Source organism: Trachinotus anak, unplaced genomic scaffold (genome assembly GCF_046630095.1).
Source record: "Trachinotus anak isolate AG129_WGS33_773 ecotype Australia unplaced genomic scaffold, CSIRO_AGI_Tana_v1 ptg000025l, whole genome shotgun sequence".
NCBI classification, from domain to species: Eukaryota; Metazoa; Chordata; class Actinopteri; order Carangiformes; family Carangidae; genus Trachinotus; species Trachinotus anak.
In genome coordinates, this window is record NW_027273876.1 from 8,269,945 (window position 1) to 8,294,268 (window position 24,324).

General features: G+C 41.1%; 1 protein-coding gene across 6 annotated transcripts in view; it reads left to right on the forward strand.

Annotated features, from left to right (window-relative positions):
• pald1a (phosphatase domain containing paladin 1a) overlaps positions 1-24,324 on the forward strand; it is a 54,713-nt gene that overhangs the window by 25,789 nt on the left and 4,600 nt on the right. For all 6 annotated transcript variants that reach the window (XM_071461941.1, XM_071461942.1, XM_071461939.1 and 3 more), the window contains one exon: positions 16,771-16,926. In XM_071461941.1, the coding sequence (XP_071318042.1) occupies positions 16,771-16,926 (156 nt within the window). The remainder of the gene's footprint in view (positions 1-16,770; positions 16,927-24,324) is intronic.

Below are 24,324 nucleotides of genomic sequence, written 5' to 3' on the forward strand. Positions count from 1 at the left end.
GTGTCCAAAAAAAAAAAAAAAAGGCTCTCATGGTTTGGACGGGGCAGTGGAAAAATATTTTTAGAAAGGGGAGAATGCTATGAGCAGGTTTTCTTGGGGAAAGGTAGTGGATGTCTGGAGGCAGAAGGGGCAGAAACTTTGGCTAAACACTCTAAGTTTGCAGAGATTGTGGGGACCACCGCAGCACTGAAAGCCCCATTATTTTATTTTACCAAGAAAAAAAAGAACAAAGGATTAGAAAGAAAGAAAATCTGACTGAGGGAATAAAGTGTTGAGGTGGGATAGTAAGAGGCAGTCACGCTTTAAGGTTAACGAACCACATTGTCCACTATTTTGATACTACTTTAATCCGAGTTCTTTCTAATACTCCTTCGGCTCAAGGGTCTTTGTGTTAACAGTTTTCTTCTCAATTAGGATGACCACTTGACATAAGTGGGCCAATTACAAGGTGGAGTTGGCAACAGCTGCAGGAAATACTGGCAGGAATAAGAGCCCACCTGAACCAGAGACAGGTTCTTCATCTTCCCTGGAGTGACTGCTGAAGAGAGGCTCTCATTTAGACCCAGCTCCGGGTGGGAGTGGGGGGGAGTGGGAAAGCCAGAGGTTGTTGATTTTATACATAATTTCCATGCTCGTGCCAATAGCAGTATTTGTTGCTGCTGTCTGCAAAATGACAGAATCCCATCTGAGCAGGTGCAACCAGCTGCGTTATTTGTACACGGGTAACACAATAAGTCTATACAGTATGGAGTAATGATACAGTTGTATAAATGTGTGTGTGTGTGTGTTTGTGTGTGAGAGAGAGTGTGTGTGTGGGCCAGCACACATAGAGGTAAATAAAGCATCTCTGGGTACTTTGCAGAGGGGTTTGGTGAGCCGGGGGGTTACACGCAGCTGTTAGCAGTCAGTTGCTATTCAAGAGCTCATTTATTTTAAGGGAGTTTCCACAGCTGTACATGACTTCAAATGATACTCGTAATACATCTAGTGAGCGTTTAAAGTGCCCACTGATGTCTACTATGACATTAGAGGGTTGCTGCATTAATTAGTAACATTGATGCTAGGCCTCATATATTTGTCATTAATGATTTATGTGCCTTGTTCACAGTAGGTGTAGTTGTACCTCTGCAGTACAGTAGATACCATTGACCAGAGGAAGAGAAGCTACATGTGACAAGATCCTTGTGACCCTCTGATGGCACAAAGTTGACTTAATGAATATTTAATGATCCCTCTCCAGGTCTCCTGCTCCCTGTCAGTGGGTCAAACACACATACCTCTGTTAAATAATGATGCAGGGTATTTTTAGTGCCGCTGAGGGCACATATGCTGTATGATTTCACTGATTAGTGCATCTTCTGACCTAATCAGTTAAATCACCTGGTGCACTGCGTCATCGGAACAAATACGCTCGATTTTCGCAGTAAGCGATTCAAACCCCCTGAATTGTAATTACTTCCCGGCTGCTTATTATTCTGACTTTTGCTTCCGCTGTGGCCACGTTCAAAGTTTAATTGCCTAGCCACTTTGTACTGTATAGCACCACTTCACCATTGTCCTGCAGCGTTACTCACACCCAGAACCAGCATGTTCTCCGGCAGCTGATCTGAAGTGATTGGGAATGTTATTTAACCCAATAACACAAACAAGAATAACAGAACTTGTGTGAACATCTATTTTCTGGCCTTTCTAGCCATTTTGGTGATTTAGTCATAACCTGAAACCTCTATATCAACCATAAGTCAAACATAACGTATATTAGTATAGCATAAGTACACTTATTAATTGGTGCACCTACCAAAAATGCAGTTGAATACAACATTTTAATTTGTGCAATGCAATTATATACCTTAACTAGTTGTAATGTACAATATATTGGGTATATAACTTCTGATTCTAAATGGTTTATTTTATTTCAGTAGTTATTTGACTTTGAAGCTGCATTGAGTGATTTTCAGTTGCCTAGTTACACATCTTCGTCCTCATTTTTAGTCTTGATTTGGTCTGTGTCTCTTTGAATGGCCAAGTCTTTGATTTTTCTCACCAACCACCTGTTTACTTCAGTTGCTGTTTCACACTGGGCAGGTAGTGTTGTGCAGTGTTGTGGTATCTGTGTTGGATCTAGGAGAAGCTGCTGTTGGTATTTATATGATCCAGCACTGTTTCTGTTTTTTGTCTGTCCAGCTCATAAAAGACAATGAGCTGAAAGCGGCTGAATTCTGCAAATAGATGCAGGGAGTTGTTTGATTACAAGGAGCAATCTAATTGAGTTATTATCAAAAGAATCGCCTACTGCAGTGTTAAGAAGCATAAGGTCATTAGCGACCTTGTTTGTAAAGTCTGCATTCATCCTGCATTCATAAAGTAAGTATTATTAACAGAATGCATTCAAAGAATCAGAAATAAAAGTACTCAGTAGCAGCCCTGACCAGTGTTATAATAAGATAATTCTATTGTTGAATCATTGTTATTAATGCATTATTTGTATTGAATTGAACTGTCTGACTGCCAGATAAATGTAAAATGTATATTTCCCCCTGAAATATAGTGTTGAAGTACAAAAAGATCAAGTTACTTTTTATAGTAGTTTTTCTTTAGGATTAGAATATTATGGACCTACATTATTGTGTTCTTCGTTCATTAGACCTTTAACAGGCTCATCTGTGTAAGCCTCGGCAGATATCATAATGTTGTGTGTTTATTTCACACAGCTCTCATACTCTGCCTCACGCTCCACATACTGACCACTTTAGAAATCGTTGTGTTTGCCACCTAGTCTGTTCCCTTTTACCCTGAATAACTGAACTGCCCTGGCCTGCCCTTTGCCCTGACCTCCCTCATGTCCCCCACCTCCCTCTTAACCGCTGGCCCCAGAACAGCGCTTCAGACTTGGGCTGGGTCTGAGGGCTGCCATTTCCTACCCCCACACACTAAACCTGTCATTGCCCCAGGCCCACAGACCAGGAATAACTACCTCCAAAACCATGCATGAGTGTTTCAGCATACCCCCAGTAGCTGTGGTCACACTATCTGTCGGATCCTGCTAATATCACCAGGGAAAGGTCCACCTTTTTTGTCATTGCTTTCACACTAGCTAGCTACTGGCACTGAAGAAATACCTACGGGAACACTATCCCAGTGGCGAAGTGACTTGAATGCCAGCCATGTGGGATATGCAGAAGTCGTGACTGGGCTGAGTTTCTCCAGGAATTGCACTTTCAGTAATGCCCCAGTGGGGAAGCTGTGTTTCATACGTGAGGACAGTTGAGCAACAGATGAATTCCGTGTTAACGACGCCATAACTACTCCCAATGTTCCAACAACTCACACATTCAGCAAAGAGCGTTCAGACCTTCCTTGTCAAATGGGCTTTTCTTCCCTATTGGAACAGCTCACAATGTGCCTTCTTTCTGCATTCTTTCATTGCTGGAAGTAATCATTGGAATAATACAGATTTTACACAAGCTGGCATTCGGATAAAAGTGCATTGCATACGTTTTTTGTAAATATGAAATAGGTTCTTGGCCTAGCACATTCTATAGATTGACAAAGGCAGCTGGTCAGATGGTGAAATCCACCAGCAGCAGTTGCTGTTTCTGTTAGCCACTGTTGGACCAACATATTCAGAGGTCAGACTAAAGACTAAAGAGAAAATTCTGTATCCATGCTAACCCTGTGAGGATATAATGACTGTAAAACAACAGAAAACAAAATGTTTGTTGGATGTGTAAAAAATGGAGAGGCAACTTTTGTTTTAGAATCCGTTTGACTTCTAGAGCGAAAAAACACAAATTAAATTCTAGACTCAAGGTAGTGCCAGACGTTCATTTCACCGCCCACATCTTTATGATTCAAATACATCCGGGGGGTGTTGCTGTCATTGCCAGCTGTCTCCTTAGTTGGAAAAACTGTCAAGCCAATCAAAACTTTAGGCAGGATTATCTTCTGTGCCAAAGCAAGAAGAATCGCATCAGAAAAATTGGCACAGAAACGGCAACAAGTGTGAATGAGATACTGTTGTAATCCCAAGTACTGAATTAACACCTCAGAACGTGGCATATTTCTTCAGTCAATATGACAAACATGAAAAGAACTTCTTCTGGCAGCTGTTACTGCAGCTTCTGTGCTGGGTGCAAATGCCAAAAAGGATGAATTTCTCCATCTTCACAGATTGGTCAGTCAAAATAATTCCTTTTCCCCAAACTGAGCGTAGCTAACATAAACACAAAGACAGACAGAATAATGAAGTGAAAACAAAGTTGCAATTTAGTCTGATTATCCTTTCACTCCCAGAGGAAAGGCTATGTTATTGCTAAAATGAGCTATAATGAATATTTTTATATAAACACTCTGCACTCTGCATCAGTTCCATGTAACTTTCAAGTATTAGCTTATTGTTTTAGTCTTTTTTGTTTTTTTTTTAATCGGCAATTGTTTGCTAATGCTTTCTGCATCTTCACCAATACTGTATATCAGTATTGTGTTTGAAGCTTGTATCATTAAAAGTAGTTGTGGTCCAATCAGCTTGTCAAGTGTGGCTCTCTTTGGTCAGACTTGGCTCCAGCTTTACCTAAGCTGTACTTCACCTGACTCAGATTTTCATGAACTCTGCTGTGCCTTTAGCATAGCAAACAGTGTTCCTACTGTCAAGAGATTGTTAACAAGCATTCTGACAGCCAATTAGCTTTAATATTTAGTATGTTAACTTGGCACCATGTGAGCGTTTGCTTTGTAATGTATTGCTTTTAGCATTCTTGCAAATAGTGTTAACACGCTAACATTCGGCATGTAATGCTTAGCATGTCAGCATGTGGACATGCTAGTGATGATTTTGTCATTAGTTAGAGCTGAAGTGGAATGGAGTGCTAGATGGAATCACAGAGTTTTTTAGATTTATTATCCACTGGGATTCAAGAATGTCTGTACCAGATTTCATGGTAATATAATAGTTATTCAAAAAATTTCCCTCTGGACCAAAGTGTTAGACCTTGCTGTAGTGTGGCCAACAAACAACATGGACACAGAAGCTGTGTTGCTCCCTCATGAGAAAAAAAATCAACCGTCAATACTTTTGCTGTCTATTAACCACAAGCATCAATACAAAATGTCATTTGTCTCCAAGAGTACAAATTTGATTAGAAGAACTGCAGTGCGTTTTGAATTATTGAGTGTCTGATTATGTGTTGCTCGCAGACATACCATTTTAAGGCCCTAGGGTTGGGTTTGCATGCACAAGATATTTTGATAGCTCAGTAAATGATTGATTCACAGCGGGAGTCTCAGTGTGCTCTTTTGCCAGGCATGTGCACGTACAGAATGTACCATAATGCGTGTGGTTAATGTGGGCAGATATTCCAGTCTCTGTGTAGGCTAAGTTGATGAGCCCTGTCTCCTCCTGTGGCTTTTGTAATCTCTGCTTAGCAGACACGTGATGTGCTTTTGCTTGTCTTTTTTGTCTGAGAAATTGGCCTTTTCTAGTCAAAAGCCCATTGACCATTGATTGTACATTGTAAATTCCTTTTTAGTTCCCCATGTTTTAAATTATGTTTAAGGCTTATTTTTGTGTTAGACCTTATTTTTTGAGTGTTGATTAGAGGTGTTAAATATTCAGGAAAGCTTAAATCTGTATTCTTAGAGATCATCCTCCACCATACTTTTCTTGTGATGTCATCACAAAGAATTTTAAACTCTGAGTTACGTATTCACTGGCTAGATGGACTGATTGGTTGATGGCAGAACTGCATATACAGTGTATATGGATTGACACTGCTTGCCCCTAAAATCCACCTCAACCTCAGCCTCATGATTTAATCAGCGTAGTGTGGCTGAGCGACTGGAAAAAGACAGAGGATGGGAATCTGTAGAAACCATTAACATAAAGGCATCTTGGTCCCCTCCTCTCACTGGCTGCTGCATGGCCTCTCTGCTCCTTTTGAAAAAGGAGTTTTGGGCACTATCTTGATCCATAAAGATCAGTTCTGCAGCTTGAAGCCAGATGATATATAACTTTGGTTACTTTGCTACTGGCCAACCTGGCAGGTGGCAGACATGGAGGTTGGATGGTTGGGTTTTCAGAAAAATGGCTTTGAATGTAGAAAAACATACATATGCTGGTTAGTTTCATGTGATCCAGAGGAATATGTTAGAAATATGTTCATGTACTTCTCTCAGTCTAACACATTCCAGCATCTGGGATATAGATGCCAGGACTTAAACTATACTAATATTGGTATTTATTATAATAATATGTCTCACCTTTCTAATCAAAGTTAAACAGCTTCACACAGACTTTAACAGAAGCAAAACTTAAATATGATGTTTTATAGAAGTAGACAGAACAAGAAGAAACGGTGATGAGCTTTCACTTGTAAACAGTACTTGGTCAAAACCTAGTATATGTCTGGACCATGTATGGTCAATGTGCAAATTTGGGGATGTGGTTGGAGACTGTTGTGGAACCGCTGTAAGCAGCAGACATCATTGTGTCATATTTGCATCCTGCCTAGTGTTAGCTGGTTTCAGCCCTTCATCTGTTTGCTTCTCTCCTACTCTCTGTGGTCACATATGCAGTATTTTAATACAGCAGAGTTCACAATAAAGCTCCGGAGCAGCTGGAAAGCATGGCGGCTGGGTGACAAGTAACAAAAGGTGTAGCCCTAAGCCCACAGTTGGCACCCATACATGCTCCAACCATATACTAAGTCTATACCAAGTCTTGTTTTAAAAAATCTAGCGACAAATGCTTGTTGGTAACATTGCAGGCTGTAAACGGAAATCTCGCCAATTCATTTTGAAGTCCAACTCAGTCACTTGGCACTATGACCACTCACTCAGTCACTCGTGGACATTCATGATCATAGAGCTGGCCCTACTGTTGCGGACCAGCCAAAAATTAAAAGGAGAATTAGCCAAGAGAGCTAAAACTCAATGTTGCAAGCTCATTATAAACACTGGAAGGCAGCTCCATTATTTTTAAGCTGAGAGTAAACAATATTTTGCCTCAGAACATTGCTGGATAAGGCAACCCAAATAATGGAGAGCAGGCTTAGAGAGATGATGCCTAATGTAGAGTGAAATTGGAAGTTTTCATGCTGGCCCTTTCTACTACACCATTTATCTTCCTCACAACGGAACAGAATAATAGCATTATAATAATAATTTCTGCTACACAAGGAATTGACTTACCTGCTGCCAAAGGAAAATACTGAAAATGAGCATGGAAGACGGCTTTATTTTTCACCCTCAGCGGCTGTGTATAGGCAAAAAGGTGTCTTTTGATCTATTTGAAGACTGTTTTGTGTATATAGGCTGATAAAAGGGGTCAGTGGTGATGAATGTTGTTGCCCAGATGTAACGTTACCAATAAGTAGGTTCATATTATTATTATTATGTGGCAGTTATCAGACCGTGTGGAATGAGTGATTCTTTTATGTTCAGAACAGGAATGGAAAAACAATTCTAATCAGGCTATTTCAATACTTGCGAAATCTGTACACACAAATGATTAATTCAAGCATACAAACTACCAATTTGTGTGCACACATGATCAAAGACTTTCCTTGACTGTTTGCTGGCTCTGTAATTTTTGAGTTGCGTTTGTATTTAAATTTCCTTCGTCTAATGTGTTCCACATCCAAACACGGTAATGCTAGCATCTTAGCATTTAAATGAGCTCATTTGCTAGGGCATATTAACATCATAACATGCTAAATGACACATGCTAGGTTTAGCTGGCTAAAGTCCTATAGCTGCTACACATGAAACTGAAAATGCAAATTCTAGCCTACTTAGCATGCTAACATTAACAATGCACAATTACAGCTTCGTGTGATGAAAGGTTAAGAAAGGTTTAACAGAGTAGAGTTGAGGCTGACAAGCATTCTGAGATGTCCTGAAATGCTGAAATGGGAATTTTTAAACATTCCTTATTACTGTTTGATTTAAAAATTGGGTACTGTCCCGTTGTCATTCAAGTTATAGACTCTTGAAATCAGGCATCTGTTAACCTTGGCAAAAAAAAAATCAGCCTAGATGGAAAGTTGTTCCAAAAATTGCAGTTGGGCCCTGGTTTGGGTCCACTTAATGAACCTACCTGAAAATCAGCATGTATACTTGACTTGGAGCTGTCTGTACATTGAGTCAAGGAGCCATGTATAGGCTGCCTGTCCACTCTAGACAGGTTGGGGTTTGGTTTAGGATTTGGGTGGGAGGTGTTCTTGTAGAATCTGATGAATGGCTGCTTGTGCAAACCTGGGTGGGAAGGGCCAATATGGATTGGCCTTTTTACCTCGGCAACCCCATCAGCTGGTAATTGGCACCATATGTCAAGCACACAGACCTCTCCATAATGTGCACTTCTCACATGCAGTCCTAACCCACACGAGCCCACAGAAAGGTTGACCCTTCAACACATTCAAGCATTAAACCGTGATCCTCCCTCCAGTAGCTCTGTATTACTTTTCTTTTTAGATGAACCATACTTAATTGATTTTGAAAAAGGTTAGTATTGTAAATTTAACAAAAATTGTTAAGTTCATAAGAAGCTGTCAAGGAAACATATTTAATAGTATCTTCTTACCACAAACATGGCTGCGAAATCTCATGATATAAGAAAGTGTGGAGGAACAAGTGGAGAAAACTCATAAATGAGCTTCAGCTTATGTACTAATGCCCCTGTGTGTAAGAAAAAAAAACATCAAGAAATGGTTAAACAACAGTTGTTACATCACAACTTGACATTTTAAAATATGCTTTCAAGTGGTGTCTCAGTTTTATAGAAAGGTGCTGTGAAACAAAATGTACCATTTTCTGTCAGTTGGTGTCTTCAGTTTATATTGTGCTTATTCACAAAAAATCTGAGTGCTTTTTTTAGTGACTGCCTCTGCTGCTGATGCAACAAGCTCAGCTGGCTGCATGGGTGGCAGTAAGAGCAGATTAGTGCCAACGGTACCAGACACACTGCAAAAACTGTGGGCAGTGGACCATCCCAGCAACAGGGCTACAGAGGCTGATGGCCGAGTGGGCTTGGTGTGTCTAAGACTGTATATGAGCACTCACTGCATAACATAACACATGATTTAGATGAAACCAGACCAATATCAAGATCGGAAAGAAACAGCTGGCACACCCAATAATGGATTTCTGAAACTTCTAGGCTGTGATACACTATCTTTTTGAGTGTGAGAGGTGAGGGGCAATATGACATTCATCCATTATCTATACTGCTTATCTGAACCAGGTCGCGGGGGGGCTGGAGCCTGTCCCAGCTGACACTGGGCAAGGGTGGGGTACACCCTGGGCAGGTCGCCAGTCTATCACAGGCTGACATATAGAGACAAACAACCATTCACACACACATTCACACATATGGACAATTTAGAGTCACCAATATGGGAGGTAACCCATGCAGACACGGGGAGAACATGCAAACTCCACACAGAAAGGCCCGCAGTTCGAACCCAGAACCTTCTCGCAATGAGGCGCCAGTGCTAACCACTGCACCACTGTGCCGCCTGGCAGTATGACAAACTGTCAAATGAGATGTCAGTATTGTCAATGCTTGTCACATACATGGAAAATACTGTAGCTCCTGCGTGATTCACTGCAAGAGATGGACAGAAATTGCTAGTGCCCTCAAACACCCTGGTGAGCAAAATGTCAGTGATTTGAAAAATCAATAGCACTAGCCAGCAGCAATTGACTGACATGTCTGTCAGTCTGTGTATGGGAGAGGGGGGTCGGGGTCGACAGTATTGCTGTGATTTTAGACTGTAAATAAGCCTGATTGTATGACTGCAGAGCTCTCTCCATTGTTTTTGAGCGTGTGCAGTTATGGAAGCAAGATGAGATTTTCATATTGAAATTTCAACCCTTTCACATCAAGGCCCTGTGATTGCATAGCATGTGGAACCTTTGTATACCAAACCTTATGACACACGGTGTCCCTGTTTACACAAGACTTGGGCACAGGTCAAGCAGTGTGTCTCATAAGTGGGTGGTGTTTATCTTTAATACACCTACACCTGCAGGCTGCAGGCTGTGACGCTTGTCCGGGGATTATTGTGAACTTTTGTCTGAGCCTGGTCTGATGTTTTTGAATTAAAAGACAGAGACTGAAACAGTTGCCTGAGGCAGTATTAAATCACCCCAAACAGATATCGTGAGCATTTGTTTTGTATCCTCAAAATAAATGTATTCTTGGATCATGCAAATAAAATCATTTTAGTTTTATAGAGAGGGATTGTTACTTAGAGCTAAAGCTTTGATTTGCCCGCAGCGCTTTTACTTTCAAAAAGGATAAATTAATATCAATGTGATTTAAAAACAAACGTGCATTGTAAAACGCAGGGAATTATTTTCATGATCCACTAAATCGACTTGTGAAGTTTAAGAGTCTGTATCACTGAATCAAATTGAAAACTTCAACACTGCTCTAAAACTATCTGACACTTTATAGGTAATATTACCTCAAATGTTGACAGGGAGTGACTGTGTTTGATTCTGTGCCTATTGGAAGCAAAGTTTCCAGTGTAGTTTTAAATAGTTTTGCCAAGGTTTTTGTGTTTTACAGCATATTGAATACAGATTTGCAGCTCATTTAGATGTGGTAACAGATGCTTTGTGACTATACTTGACTCACAACCCCCTGCTGTCTTGAACAATGTCTGTATTTCCTGACTGTTGGCGTGTATATTAGCAACAGTAAAAACATCACTCTGTCTCCCTCCCTCTTTCTCTATCTCCTCAACTCAGGATTTACTCACCAACAAGAATACCAAGTTTTCCTGATTGTGGCAGAGTCAGCAATTTTAAGTCAGCCGTTCAGTGCTGTGTGAAGCTGGAACGTGGAGATGTTTCGCTTAGCTTGGAATAAGCTGGAAATGAGGGGGAAAACAGCTACTCTAGCTCTGTCCAAAGGTAACAAAATCAGCCTACCAACACCTATGAGGCTAACTTGTTACCACATTATTTCTCATTTTAGGCTTGGTCTAAAGATTATCCGTCCCAATTTTAGTGAAGATTGGCCAGATTTTGTCTTTCACATTTAAATCCAATATGGCGGCAATTGACGTCAAAGACTGTGTTAAAATAGGCTTTAGCCAAGGAATCCAATGGTAGTGGAATGCTCTTGAGGCTCTTGAGGCACAGACATGAAACTAGGTTAAAAGCATCACGGGAGTGTCCCCAATCAGTGGGCCAAATTTCAAAACTTTGCACCATACGGCTCTAGGGAATGCCATAGACTCACATGGCAGAATAACAAGAAAAAGGAGATGGAAAAAAAAAACAAAAAATGGTAGAAACGAAATGGGAGCAGCTTTGATGCACGGCCCTTAACAAGTTGTGGTTTTCTTCTTTCTCTTGTGAAGTTGCCAGAAACCCAGCACAGTCACTGTGTCGCAAAAACAGTCTGACACACAACTGCCCATAAAACCACAAGTTGTTGTTTTTACACTTGCATAAACAAATGACTTGTAAAATGTTAATTACTGAACTTAAGAGGTGTTGGTCGGCTCGTTTTTGCTTTTGGACAGATCCAGGGTAGCTGTTTACCCCTGCTTTCAATCTTTTTGCTAAGCTAAGCTAACTCTCTCCAGCATGGCTCCAGTTTTTTAAACACAGGTAAACCTGCCAAAAAAGGTGATTGACTCCTTTTACACTGCCAGTCGAGTTTGCCTGTCTATTTGGAGAGGACACACACACACACATACGCACACACTCACACTGCAGGGGGGGATGTCATCAAATGCACTTAAAGAATACACAGACAGAGGGGACAAAGTGTGAGCTGATAGCTGCTGCGCAGACTAATGAAATGGATCAGTCATGTCTCATCCCCAGGTTGGTGCTCCTGTAAGTCTTGGATCCTCAGTGTGAGACCTTTCAATCTGATTGTGTGTTTTTGAAATTTTTTTCTGGCCACGCTCACTCTTGCATGCCCTAGCACAGTGCAGCCACAGTGCGTCTGGTTTAACTGCACCGTGCCGGGCAGGTGACAGGTCTGTTCACTGTGTTTGTGCTGTGAGAAACATCACAGCACAGAAAAGGGGCGTGTTGCACTGGGTGTTGTGTTTACATCATTGCCGATCAGTACCAGAGCCGATCAATACCTACGACTTGCCCAGCGTCATTTGACCCGGGAGTGAATGCTGAGTCTATGCTGAGTCGTTGGCTAAGTTGATTTTTTTGACCAGCGTATCTCCCAAAATGTCAAATTATCCCTGTTTATACATTCACACGTGAATTTCACGCTCCAGAGATGTGAGCTGCTCCAGCAAAAATATTGGCTGGTGGACTTTGGCAGAACAGTTGGAATGGCAGAAAGGCTGAAAGCTGATATATATCTGCCCTTATCCAATACTTAAAATTTGATTTGTTTGTGAATTTTGTGTGTATATGTGGTCTGTCTGTGCCAGTGATTTAGGGATGAGTAATTCCCTTAATGGGTGGGTTTAATAAAATTGGCACTGGGTGTGTACAACATGTGCTTTGCCTTCACAGGAACCAGTGAAATGTTTTTAATCTGTAGTGCTTGTAGCGAGTAAAAATAGATAAAGTATTTCCAGTCCCTGCTCTCACGAGTGTCTGTGCAGTGATAACATACGCTGCCTCCACTTTTTCTTAACCACTTCTCTCTCTTTCACATTGTCCTTGCGTAGAGGTCTGCTCAGCCAGCGAACATTCCCGGACTCTCTCAATAGTGGTATGTGGTCTGTATTTGGCCGGCCGCCCACTCCAGTCAGGATTGAGCAGAGTTGAGGGCATTCATTATCACACCTCAGGGGCTGGCTGAATAATGGCTTTCACCTTTGATAGCGAACAAGGACGGATGAGTCACCTCCTTTGTTCTGAAAGGTCATGCGAGATGAGAGGATGCTCCAATTCTCCACTTTTTTCCAATTCTTCTGTTTCACCACCTCAGTAGAGACTTTTCTTCTTTATCTTTAAAAATGTATGAAATTGTTCCACCTGTAGAATAAAAAGGACCTGCACCTTCTGATTTTCATCTCAATAGAGCAACTCGGGAAGTACCATGTTCTCTAACCTGTTGAAATAAAATGCTGAGAAGTGGATATAATTATCTGCACAGTACAAGACCGTACCAGAATTTAAGAAAATGTAATCCACACAAATCCAAAGCTTTCAAGGCTGTCTCCTTTACATGGAGTGGAAGAAATTTACTCAGTTTCTTCACCACATCTTCCCCAACATTGTTTTCTGAAGGAATTTCTGTGAGTGCACGAGAGGCCGCCCAACCGCACATATGGCTCAGTCGATGTAGACGGACAGATGGCAACCACAGAATTAGGGTTCAGCAGATTGTAGAGGTGTGAATTATGTAATCTTTGTAAACTGATCTGAGCGTCTGTGCGTGTGCGTGTGTGTGAGTGTGAGTGAGAGCTCGGTATTTGGCTGTGGGTTTTGCACAGATAGCTGCCATGCTTTGGCACTGTAAATTTTCAGGCTATGAGATGAAATGCTAAAAGCCCCCTGGGGGTGCAGGGCACACAGGGAGATCAGGTTCACCACTGTCTCCCTGTCCTTCCACTGTACTCAGTGTTAACAGAGAAAGATTATGAAAAGTTAGATGTGTGTATGCTTTCTTCCTTCCTCTGCGCCCTGGGAGAGTTGATAGACAACAGACAGCACATCCATTGTTTGCATAGGTGTAGTTTCTCCTCCGCTGTGCTGCAGATGCATGGAAAACTGGGATCCAACCTCGGCTGTTTAGGAATGGACAGGAAACCCCCCACCCCCCACCCCCCACCCCCTCGTTGCGTCATTCAGCCCTGGAATTATTATGGTGCGTTGTGCACATTTTAAATTATATGAGTGCTAGCCCACCTACCTTATGAACTTTTATTCTTTGTGCAGCCCCTAGCCTTTAACAGACTTTCATGACATGCCCTAAACTATAAGCGGATGACCTTAAAATCTGTTTTATCCTTCCAAACAAAGGCCACAAGTAGTCAAGTGCTCATTTAAATACAGACAACAATCTGCTTTGAGAGTGTCTGAAGACCTGCTGACAGTTCATTGAGCAATACTTCACCTCGTCCTTGCTTGTTACTTTCTCTTAACCCCAATTGACATGTTATCCAATCCACACCCTGCCACACAGACACACAGCTGGATGGCAGACCTTGTCGCTTGATGCCTGGAAGTGCTCAAGGCTGTAAGCAATCAGAAAAAAAAGAGGGGAAAAAAAGAAGGGAAAAAAAGGGAAAATATCTTGACACCGACTTGCCACATTGATGAAAGCCTGTCTGCATTTACCTCAGTGCTGCTCAAAGCCTATAATTCAAGAGCAACCTAATTACCAACCTTACTTGGTGAGAAGTGGCATGTAATAGTGCTATTACAGTGCTGCTTCATTGCTAAGTTCTGCTTTGCTAGGTTACATAAGCAAAATTTTAATTTATCCATCAAACTTCAGTGTAGATTGACATCAAATACATTTTTTAGAGATTTTGTGTCCAAGGTTGGCTTGCAAAGGATTTTCGTCTCCCTGGTGTAGACGGTGAATTAGTACTGTGAGAGTACTGTTATCATGTCTCTTCAACAACAATAAAGGGAATTATTGGACCATCTCTTACTTTGGATAATTGCATTGTTCTAGTGTTTCTGACCATAGGGATCTGCCATGGAAATTTGAGAAATGGCCATGGGTTTCTTCAGCAGGTAAAAGCAAAGAAGAGATGAGAGAATGTGATGGGTGAGGAGTTTATGTGGAACAAGTTATTTTTCGTTCTAAAATATCTCCATAGCTCTCTATCTTTTCTTTTCTATCATCCATATCAAGCACACATGAAGTTGTCCAGTCACAGGCACTTTGCCTCGTGATTGTGTCAGCTTTTACAAGGGGTCGATTTATGTGAATGTGATATCAATGTTACTGTTGAAGTTTATATTTTCAGATACTTAAGCTGAATGCTTCCAGGTCATGTTACCACATGTAAACCTGTATTATGCAATCATCAAAACCAAATTACTCTATCTCACCCATCTCTGTATCTCTGTGCAGCTTTTAGCCTAATTTAGCTCATTGTTTTGGTTCTCAGACTACACTCATATTACAAGTGTAAGCGACCATTCCTGGCAAACAAGTTTATAGAAATAATGTTTACCTCTGCATGAAACAGGAGAGGGTCAGTGTAAACGAGAGGCTAGTAATGAAAATAGAAGCTTTCTGGCTTCTGCTGTAGCTGGCGAGCCAATGGCTAACGCGCTAGCAAAGCAGTGAACCTGCTAGCTATAGTGAGTCGTAATAGCTCTTTGAGTGTCTTTCTACTTTTTCTGCAGTGAGTTGGTGGCTGCCCCTGGCGTGTGGATCTCAGGATTAAACGTAATTTAATTTAAATAAAGAGTTACTGAAGAAGGGGGAAAATTTTGGACTTTCTGGCTCTGTGTTCCCGCGAAGGTCGGCACCGTTAAGCTGACCTGTTATTGGTCATTCATGTTCACCAACGTTGACCTCAATGCAAAAGATTTATTTTTGCTGTGAAATGTTGCCATTTTGAATGTTGGTATAGCTATGTTTGTACTTTTTCTGTTACTTGGTTTTTACTGTGTACTTTTTACTCGCTCAGTTCACTCAGCCCACTTCATCTTCTGGTTGAAATATGAACTTTTAATTCCATTTGTGCATAAATTAAGTTCGCTGAGCGTGGTGTTTTGACAGTTCAGCGCTCTTGAATCAATAAGATGATATGAAATGTCTGTTTCATGGCTCCCTGTAGTGTTTGCTCACCCCTCAACTCTACCGCTTTTAGCATGAGAACAATGGAAATCTATTTAAAATGTATAACCACTGAGGTTTGATCCACTAAAGTACTGTGGTTGTTGCTTTTTAATTACTTTTTGTGAAATGGTTGCTAAGAGCCTCTTGTTTTGTCTTGGTGGGCTCGGTAGGGTTTTTTGTGTGCCTTGTAATGGTCAGATTAGTAAAAGCTTTTGACACATGACTCACAATATGTGTTTACTACCATGCCTGCAGACATAGAACCTCTGTTTGTGGAGCTGGTGGCCTAAGGGAGACTAAGATAAACAATATTATGTTGGCGCTAAGTGTAAATAATGTCCATGGATGCAGGCGATGGGGTGGGGGTAGGATATAGGAGAAACGCAGTGCAGGAATGAGGATATTATATAAGCTGAAAACAACTCTCACCTCTATTGCCCTCAAGCTCATCATACTTGTCCTCAACCACCGAATGTCACTGTATTAATACTACAAATATAATAATTGAAGGTCGAGAGACTCATTGTGTTACACAATATGATTTTTAAATGTTGTGGGTGTGTTGCACTTTGTAGGTTTATCCATGAGCAGGATCAGCAAAGATCAGTGGTGCTATTGAAGTGATTTGCTTTTGGTTTGGACTTGAATTTTGACATTTGAATTTTCTGGGCTGTACAATTTTGACAAGTGCTTCATTTTTTTGCTCATTTTTGAAATGTCATTTTGATTTAAATAGAGTTAGACACATTGCGATGATTGTGTGTCCTTTGTGACTGTCTTTGCTATTTCTTAAATGTCAAGAAAGACCAACATTATGCAAACACAACCGGCATTCACGAGGCAGTTAGAGACACTGAACTAGCTACAGCACAGAAGAGACAGCCCATATGGCTGCGCAGTTGTTGATACTGTACACAGTCCAATGTAAAAATGTAACAAGTATGCTGCTGCCAACAGTTGTTTCTGTCTGGGAAAAATGTGTTGTTCCCACTTGATACCAATAGAGCTTTGTCTCCCAACTTTCTTAGATCAAAAGTGGAAAGACGGAGAAGGAGTGTCAGCAGCTGCTGCTGAGGAGCCTGCAGTGCCTGGAACGCTACATTTACCTCATCCTCTTCAACACATACCTGCACCTTGAGAAGAAAGACTCCTGGCAGCGCTCCTTCACTGTCTGGATGGAACAGGTACAGGGTCTCTGCTCCACAGCCACTGTTCTCTTCTCTATATGAATTTCATCCATTCTCTTTTTTCATATTAATGTATATATGCATTTTATCTATTTCTTTTTGTGACATTTAAGCAAATAAAAACAAAAAAACAGGAAATATGTTTAAAGCCCCAGCAGCTGAGCCATCTGCAAGGTGGACCTGCACTGTTGTTGCTCTCAGGTGCTAATGGGGGCGGTGAAAAGATTTGCTTGTGGCCTTCAAGACCACTTTACACTCATTGGCTTCCTCACACGTGTAAGATTTGCAGGATATCACAGTTCCATTAAAAAATGTGGCAGGGGGAACACATCTTTAATTACCCAGAATGCTACGTGTCAAAAGCTTGGTGATGAAAAACAGAAACAGGATATGAGGGATAGTGTTTTTTTTGTTTTGTTTTGTTTTTTTCATACTCCGGTTACCAGAGTTTCATTAGGATTTTCTTCCAGGAATTTACAAGCTCGTTCTGGTTCTATTGTGGCCTGGTTCTTCACACACTGAACTTCATAATGTCTCGGCTCTGTGTTTTTGTTGGTACATTAATCGTTTGGCCACCTGTGCCCCTACAGTAAAGTCGAGAATTTATGTGCATTCCAAACAAATGAGTAGTCTGTAAGTGGTACCCTACACACACACACACACACACACACACACACACACACACTGCATTTAAAGTGTATGTCGCAATACATTAATCTCACATAGTGGTAAAAAATAAGCTGTTTGGCAGGTTGACAAAACACGTTTCAGGGAAAATACAGTGAATCTGCATTATTTGGTTTTGTTTACATTTTTATACATGTGGTTTTAATTAAAATGTGTTAGCTGTCTTGTTGACTGAATGACTGATTTTTCACTGAGGCTCAGCAGGCCTGTTAAATCATTATTTATGTTTTTATGCCTCTGTGCTGGTGACAGCCGCAGATGGAGGCGTTATGTGTTTGGGTTGTTGCTCTGTTCGTCCCACTCTCATGAACGAGATATCTCAGGATCGCCTTGAGGGACTGTCTTTAAGTTTGGCACAAACCTCCACTTGGACTCAAGCGAGAACTGATTAGAATTTGGTGGTCAAAGGTCAAAGGTTAAGGACACTGTGACCTCACAAAACACTCAAGAATTCATGTGATAATTATGACACAAATGTCTAACAGGATACAGTGTTAACATTTTTTTATCCAAAAGGTCAAAGGTTGACTTCGCTGTGACATCATAATGTTCAGCAAAAACACTTTTCTAGCCATCATTCACCACTGTGACAGAGGAACAAAAGGGAAGATTACCATATTTCACATTTGATTGGATACTGAAGTGGTGCTCTTGGGTGCCCACTTTAAAGCTGTGGTGATTGTATACATCTTATGTGCTGCTTGGTTGAAATGTCCTCATTCTGGACAGACAAGGATGTAAGCTGCAACTCGACTGGCTGGCAGAGACATACGACTGCAAGGCTGTAATTCTAATCTTCTCAGGCAGAATGATGAATTTTCATGTTTGTAATCTCAAACTGTCTAAAACCGACGCTAAATGCAAAGGAACAAACACTCGGTTGTGATTTGCACGCAGCCGTTTTGTATTCCTCATTTGCGAGCAGGCAGCCCGCAGAGACATAGCCAAGAGGATGGAATGTTTGAAAACCACTGAACGAACACCTCTTCCTTCTTTGTCTTTATTGAGGTGGAATGAACTCAAAAAAAAAAAAAAAAAAAAAGTGGAATTCCAAAATAGACTGGAACAATGGCTGTGAAAACAATTGTCACAGAAATATGCGCGGTCAATCGGTGCATATTCTTCCTGTTATGAATAGCAAATATATGTGGTGCATCAGAGTGACTCTAATGGCCCAGTTATGCCATGAGAAAATACAGGCATGCACACAGAGGGCAGGAACACTTTGCTATAAAGCTGGCAACAGAAAACACTTGTTGCCATAACATAATATCAAAATGTTATGTCCTGGATGTTTCTGTATTTTATCATCTAGGTAGCACTTTTGTTTTTGCTGGCATTCCTTTCATTTTTTTTTTTTGCTCTTCCTTCCCACTAAAGCTACCTGGCTCTGAGCTCTGGTCTGGTCTTAGTTTTGGGACACACACAACATTAACATATCATCACCATTTAAGTCGTGATGTACAAAGCTGTTCTTTCCAGTGTCTAGAGTCAGTACATTGAAAACATTTGTTCAAGATTTGTCCCCCGAATCGTTCAGCTGTAATTCATCTTGTTTAATGCAGCTCATAATTTTGTTGCCATCCTTATATATTCTGTTCTGCCACATTTTTTTTTTTGTTCTGCCATTAATCACTCACATTTTGTTGTATTATTCCTTGTTTCTATTTGCTACTCAACACTGACATGTTGTTTTGTAACCTACGTGTGTTGCTGCTGTGACTACCTACAGTTGAACACACGCCTACTCCTCCTGCGTACAAGATGACTTAAATGTCATTGATTTGTGGAGGGATGCACTTCCTGACAGAGTGAATGAGCGAATCACGTTTTTGGAACAAATCACTGAACAAATCAATGACTTGAATCACTTGCTCAATGCACGACTATCTCTGCACGCTCTGCACGTTTGACGCATGACCACTTTTAAGCTGATATAGAGACAAGCAGTTTCTTATTTACACACCCAGCATGTGTAAGTAATTGTTCTATTTGGTGTGAAAATAGTTTGACCTTTTTGGAACTTTATGACACAGGTACCGTGAAGGAAGGAGGAAAGTTTAGGGCCACCAACTGAAAAAAGCTCAGAAAAGGAATTTAGTTGATAGGAATTTTAGTTGAGATGTAGTTAAAGTGTTAACTCAGGATTATTGTGCTTGTTCTGACCATTAAATCAGGAGTCAGCTACTATCAACACATTTTACTGATGAAAATCCCTACCCCTTACGTCTGAGCTTTAGCCTTGATAAACACAGAATTCCCTCTCTCATATGGTTTCTTACAGCGACTGTTTAGTATAAACAAGTAGTGCTATAATCAATTCACTTTCATTTAAATAGCCAATTATTTAATGAATTTCATTGAATTTTTAGCCTTTATTAGCAATTCTGTTAAATTAGCTTATTATAAATATGAATCATAATAATCATTATGTTAACATGAATCTCTAAACCTCAGTGGTGAGTTTGCTGGGGCTGGCAAAGTGTCACTGACAGCGTCATGGCACCTCACAGGTGTGCACTTTTGACTTTCAATTTACTTGCATCTTCTGGAACACCTGGGGCCACGTCTGAGCGGGACAACAATAATAACGCCTTTAAATGTGCCAGTGCAGTCAGGCCTTACCACCCTGCCCACTTGGAAGGCCTGGAGGCAGGTGTGCAACCAGGCTGGTATATCCCAGTCATCCATCAACTGCACAGAGAGCATCATTCATATAACACCTCCATATATCAAATGATGAACTTTTTTGTTGTGGAACAGACTGACATTAAGAGGTTTTTGTGCAATAGCAGGCCCTCCGAGTATTAGACGACACATAATCATCCAAAAAAAAAAAAATTATTAAATTAAATTAAGAATAACCTGTAACCTACAACAGCATCCATGATAAATTCAGTACAGTGTCCATTTCCACAGCACTAGTCTAGTTATAGTTGCCACTCTGCAGCTCTGAGCTTTTCTCTTATTTTTAAATACTCTTTACTCTAATCAGCCATGATGGGAAGTACATGAACTAGATTTCTGCTCAAAGTTTAGTTGTAGTTTTTGAGTGCACTGCTGGAGACTTGTAGCACATTTTGAAATGTACCTTCTCCACTCATTAAATAGAAGTTTAATTAACAGCTAACAAGGCTGCTGCCAGAGGCTATAGTATAGGCCGCTGGCCCATACTGTACAAGATGACACCAGACAGTCACATTTTCATGCTCAGCCATAGAGTGCAGTGTTAATGTGCTGGAAACCGGCTGGAGGTGCTCACTCACTGCCAAAACTAACTGTGAAGAGCTCATCAGAATTGCATAACTATCCTGCCTGTGGTCTGAGCTTAGCGTCTCATGGAGCTGCTGCATGAATTAAATCCAATTTCCTTGAAGAAGGGATAACTGACAGGATGATCATTAGGACAGTGGTCCCCTCCTATAGCAGACAGACTGTACCTAAATTTGGATTAGCTTTTATATTCAAAATGTCAGTGCAATTAGGTAGATGTCTGAAATTTCATAGAGATAATATTTGATAAAGGCCTATAGCTTCAATTAAAATCCAGGATGTTGTGGTTAAATTGCAAAATCCATAATGCTGAGACTTGCTGTGAACACACACACACACACACACATATACACACATAATTTAGAAGTGTGCACTGCTAAATTGTCAACTTCATGCAGGGTTGGTTACTTATGTCCTAGTGTGTTTTTTTTTTCTTGCTTCTTATATTTAGTTTTATTCCCAGCAGCGGCAAGTAGTTGTGTTTTCTTTAGACTGAATTGAAGAAACTGCATCAACCTGGCACAGCCAAGACACTGTTTGATTGACAGGTAATGTCTTGAAAGTGCAGTGCAAAATCCCATCAGCACAGACAGAACATTGCTGAGCACAAAAAGATGTGGCCAAACTTAGTATTAAAGTAAATTGGATTACTTCCTTGCAGGCAAAATGTCCCTCAGTTACACTTTACCTGCAAAGGGTAGAAATTGATTTGAAGCAGTCGGACTATGTGAGGTCAGACAGTTGCTGTGGCAACCCGCCTGTTTGGTATTAGGGTTGGGATTAGGTGTCATTTTAGAGAGATCTTTATTCCAATTGATTTCTGAACACATGACAGATTTACAGAGGACACCAAAGATGTCAGACACTCAAAACACCCAAGTATCTTGTTTTTTTTTGGTTTTTTTTGCTGTTTGTATTTGATGCACACTTTGCCGTGCACTGTGCTCCATCTGCATGGATTCTGTGGTGTGATGACTCTCACATCTTTTGCCTGCACTGAAAAATGTTGAAGTGAGAATGAGGGATGTGAATCTCACATAATCATTCTCAGTGTTCACAAAATGAAAAAAAAAAAAGTGTCTGCCGATTGCTGTACAGCTGCCAACAGTTTGACAAGAAAGCTTCTTATCACAGCAGAATTTAAACCAAGTCAGCTTGCAGGATGCTCCAAGAATAGTGTTTCTCCAAAGCACGCGACAAGGCATGACTAGATACAAATGAAAACCATTAAGACTTTGCAAACTCTCCCTCCAGGACCAATTATGTTTGAAAGAACATTTCCTTAAACGGAATAATAAAAAAAACAGAAATAGTCAAACACAAATGTTGTGCAGGAATCTTGTGACATACATGACACATTTTGCCCCCCCACCACCACCACCATCAGTAATGTGATGTGTTTACTGGCCCAGTTGCTGCAGAATCTGGCAGGGGCCCAACCAATCTGACCCAACCAACCCGAAGGCACAATCATTAGCCCTATCACCAGTGACCGTGGCAGGATCATTAATGACAAACTGCAATGCCTGAGGCGGCGGTTGAGGGTCATCACCATCGCTGGTCATGCATTTGAAGCCATGGTTACACAACCAGCCACATCTGAGCAGTACAGCCTGTCCTGCATCCCGCACTGACTGTATACATATTTGTGTGCATGGACTAATTTGATCTCTACAGCGGCTAAAAGCAGGAGCACAGTGTCCCCAGTCATGCACGGCAGCAGCCAGTGCCAGCTGATATGGAGCCTCTGATCTAGTTGGTCTTTTTTTTTGCTTCTGTTCAGTTGGATTGTTTGAACCACAGCAGCATGTGTTCCGCGTTGTTTCACTGCGCAATCAAAGACACTAATTGCACATGCCGATACAGCAGTGTGCGGTCAAAGCAATATATCTATATAGATATAAAGGTTTTCTTTTAAATGTGTGAAGCAAACAGCGCCGACTGCCACATTTTGTGCACACTGGACAAATATTGTCATGAGTGTCATTAAGCGATGTTGCCTTGTGGCTATGTCGTGAGATCAGAGCAGAAACATCAGAGGAGTTATTGGAATTGAAATCCATGTTTGCTAATCCGAAACGTGGCCCTTTACACAATGGCAGGACTTGTGTACTGTGCATACCACAGATGCCTGCAGGAGGGGTACCCTATCAGTCACTCCAGCTGTTTTGATGTGTGGCACAGAGGCCTCCCTGTCCCCCCGCACCGGCCAGGTATGTGCAGCCTTTGAGATAGCCGACTGTGGGAAGGACCAGCGCCTCCTCGCTGCCCTGCCCCTCCCTCCGCTCCAGCCCCCTAATGAGTTTTGGCGTTTGTGATCTCTTCAGTGCAGCATGAGAGGCATCTCTCCAACAGCTCTGCTTAGTGTCACCCAGAAAGCCTGTTACCACACACCAACAGCTTCAAGGAGTCTTTTTTTTTTTTTTTTTTTTCCACTTTGTTTTACAATGTGCAGATGCATTCATGGGCTGCTTTCTACATCTCATGCAGTTGTCTTTAGCTGTTATTTCTGCCGCAGGAGAACCCTGGGTTGCCATGAAAAATGTTCCAGGGTTGTGGCAAGACTTTAATTTTATTTAAGTATAAAAGTGAGACTAAATTTAAATTAATTATGTCTTATATGACTTCAAGTCTGAGAATTACTCTTCAAAGTCATTCAGAAATACCTGTTATAAAATGCAGGTGTTGGGGTAATGCAACATGTTTTTAGCCATGTTGGTGTCCAGCTGACATTTGTCAGAGACTAAACCAGAAACTAAAACCAGGCAGTGGAGTTAAAGCTAGTTTATTGTTTTCAGCCATGCTAGCTGCGTGTTGGTCGGTTGATTGGGCCACCACTCTGGTCCAGACCAAAGTATTGCAAAAACTGTTGGATGTATTTTCCTGAAATATTGTACAGACATTCATGGTTCCCAGAGGATGAATCCTTAGGACTTTGGCCATCTTTGCTGAAATATCTCAAAACCTACCACATTGTTTGGCACAACAATCGTTTCCCAGACAGTGTGTCCTAATGACTCTAGCACCACCATGAGGTTCACATTATGGTTGTGGTTTTGACTTAATATTTGAACATTTATCAGTTGGATTGTCATCATATTTGGTACAGACACTCATGTTCCCCTCAGGATCAATTGTAATAACTTTGGTGATCCTCTGACTTTTTATCTAGCGCCACCATCAGGTAGAGATTTCAGTTTGTCAGATACTTTGGTTTATGATGAAATACCTGGAAATGATTGACATTCCCATCAGCATGAACTGTACCTTGCGTTTGGTGCTAATTGGTGAATGTTAGCATGCTAAACTTACACGGTGAACGTACACTGGAGTGCGTCGTCCTCGGAGAAAAGGTTTTGTGGTTGGTGCTGTGAAAAAAAAAGGAACCGACTATGAAGTGATACCAATGTTTAAAGGAATAATGTTCTGAAAATG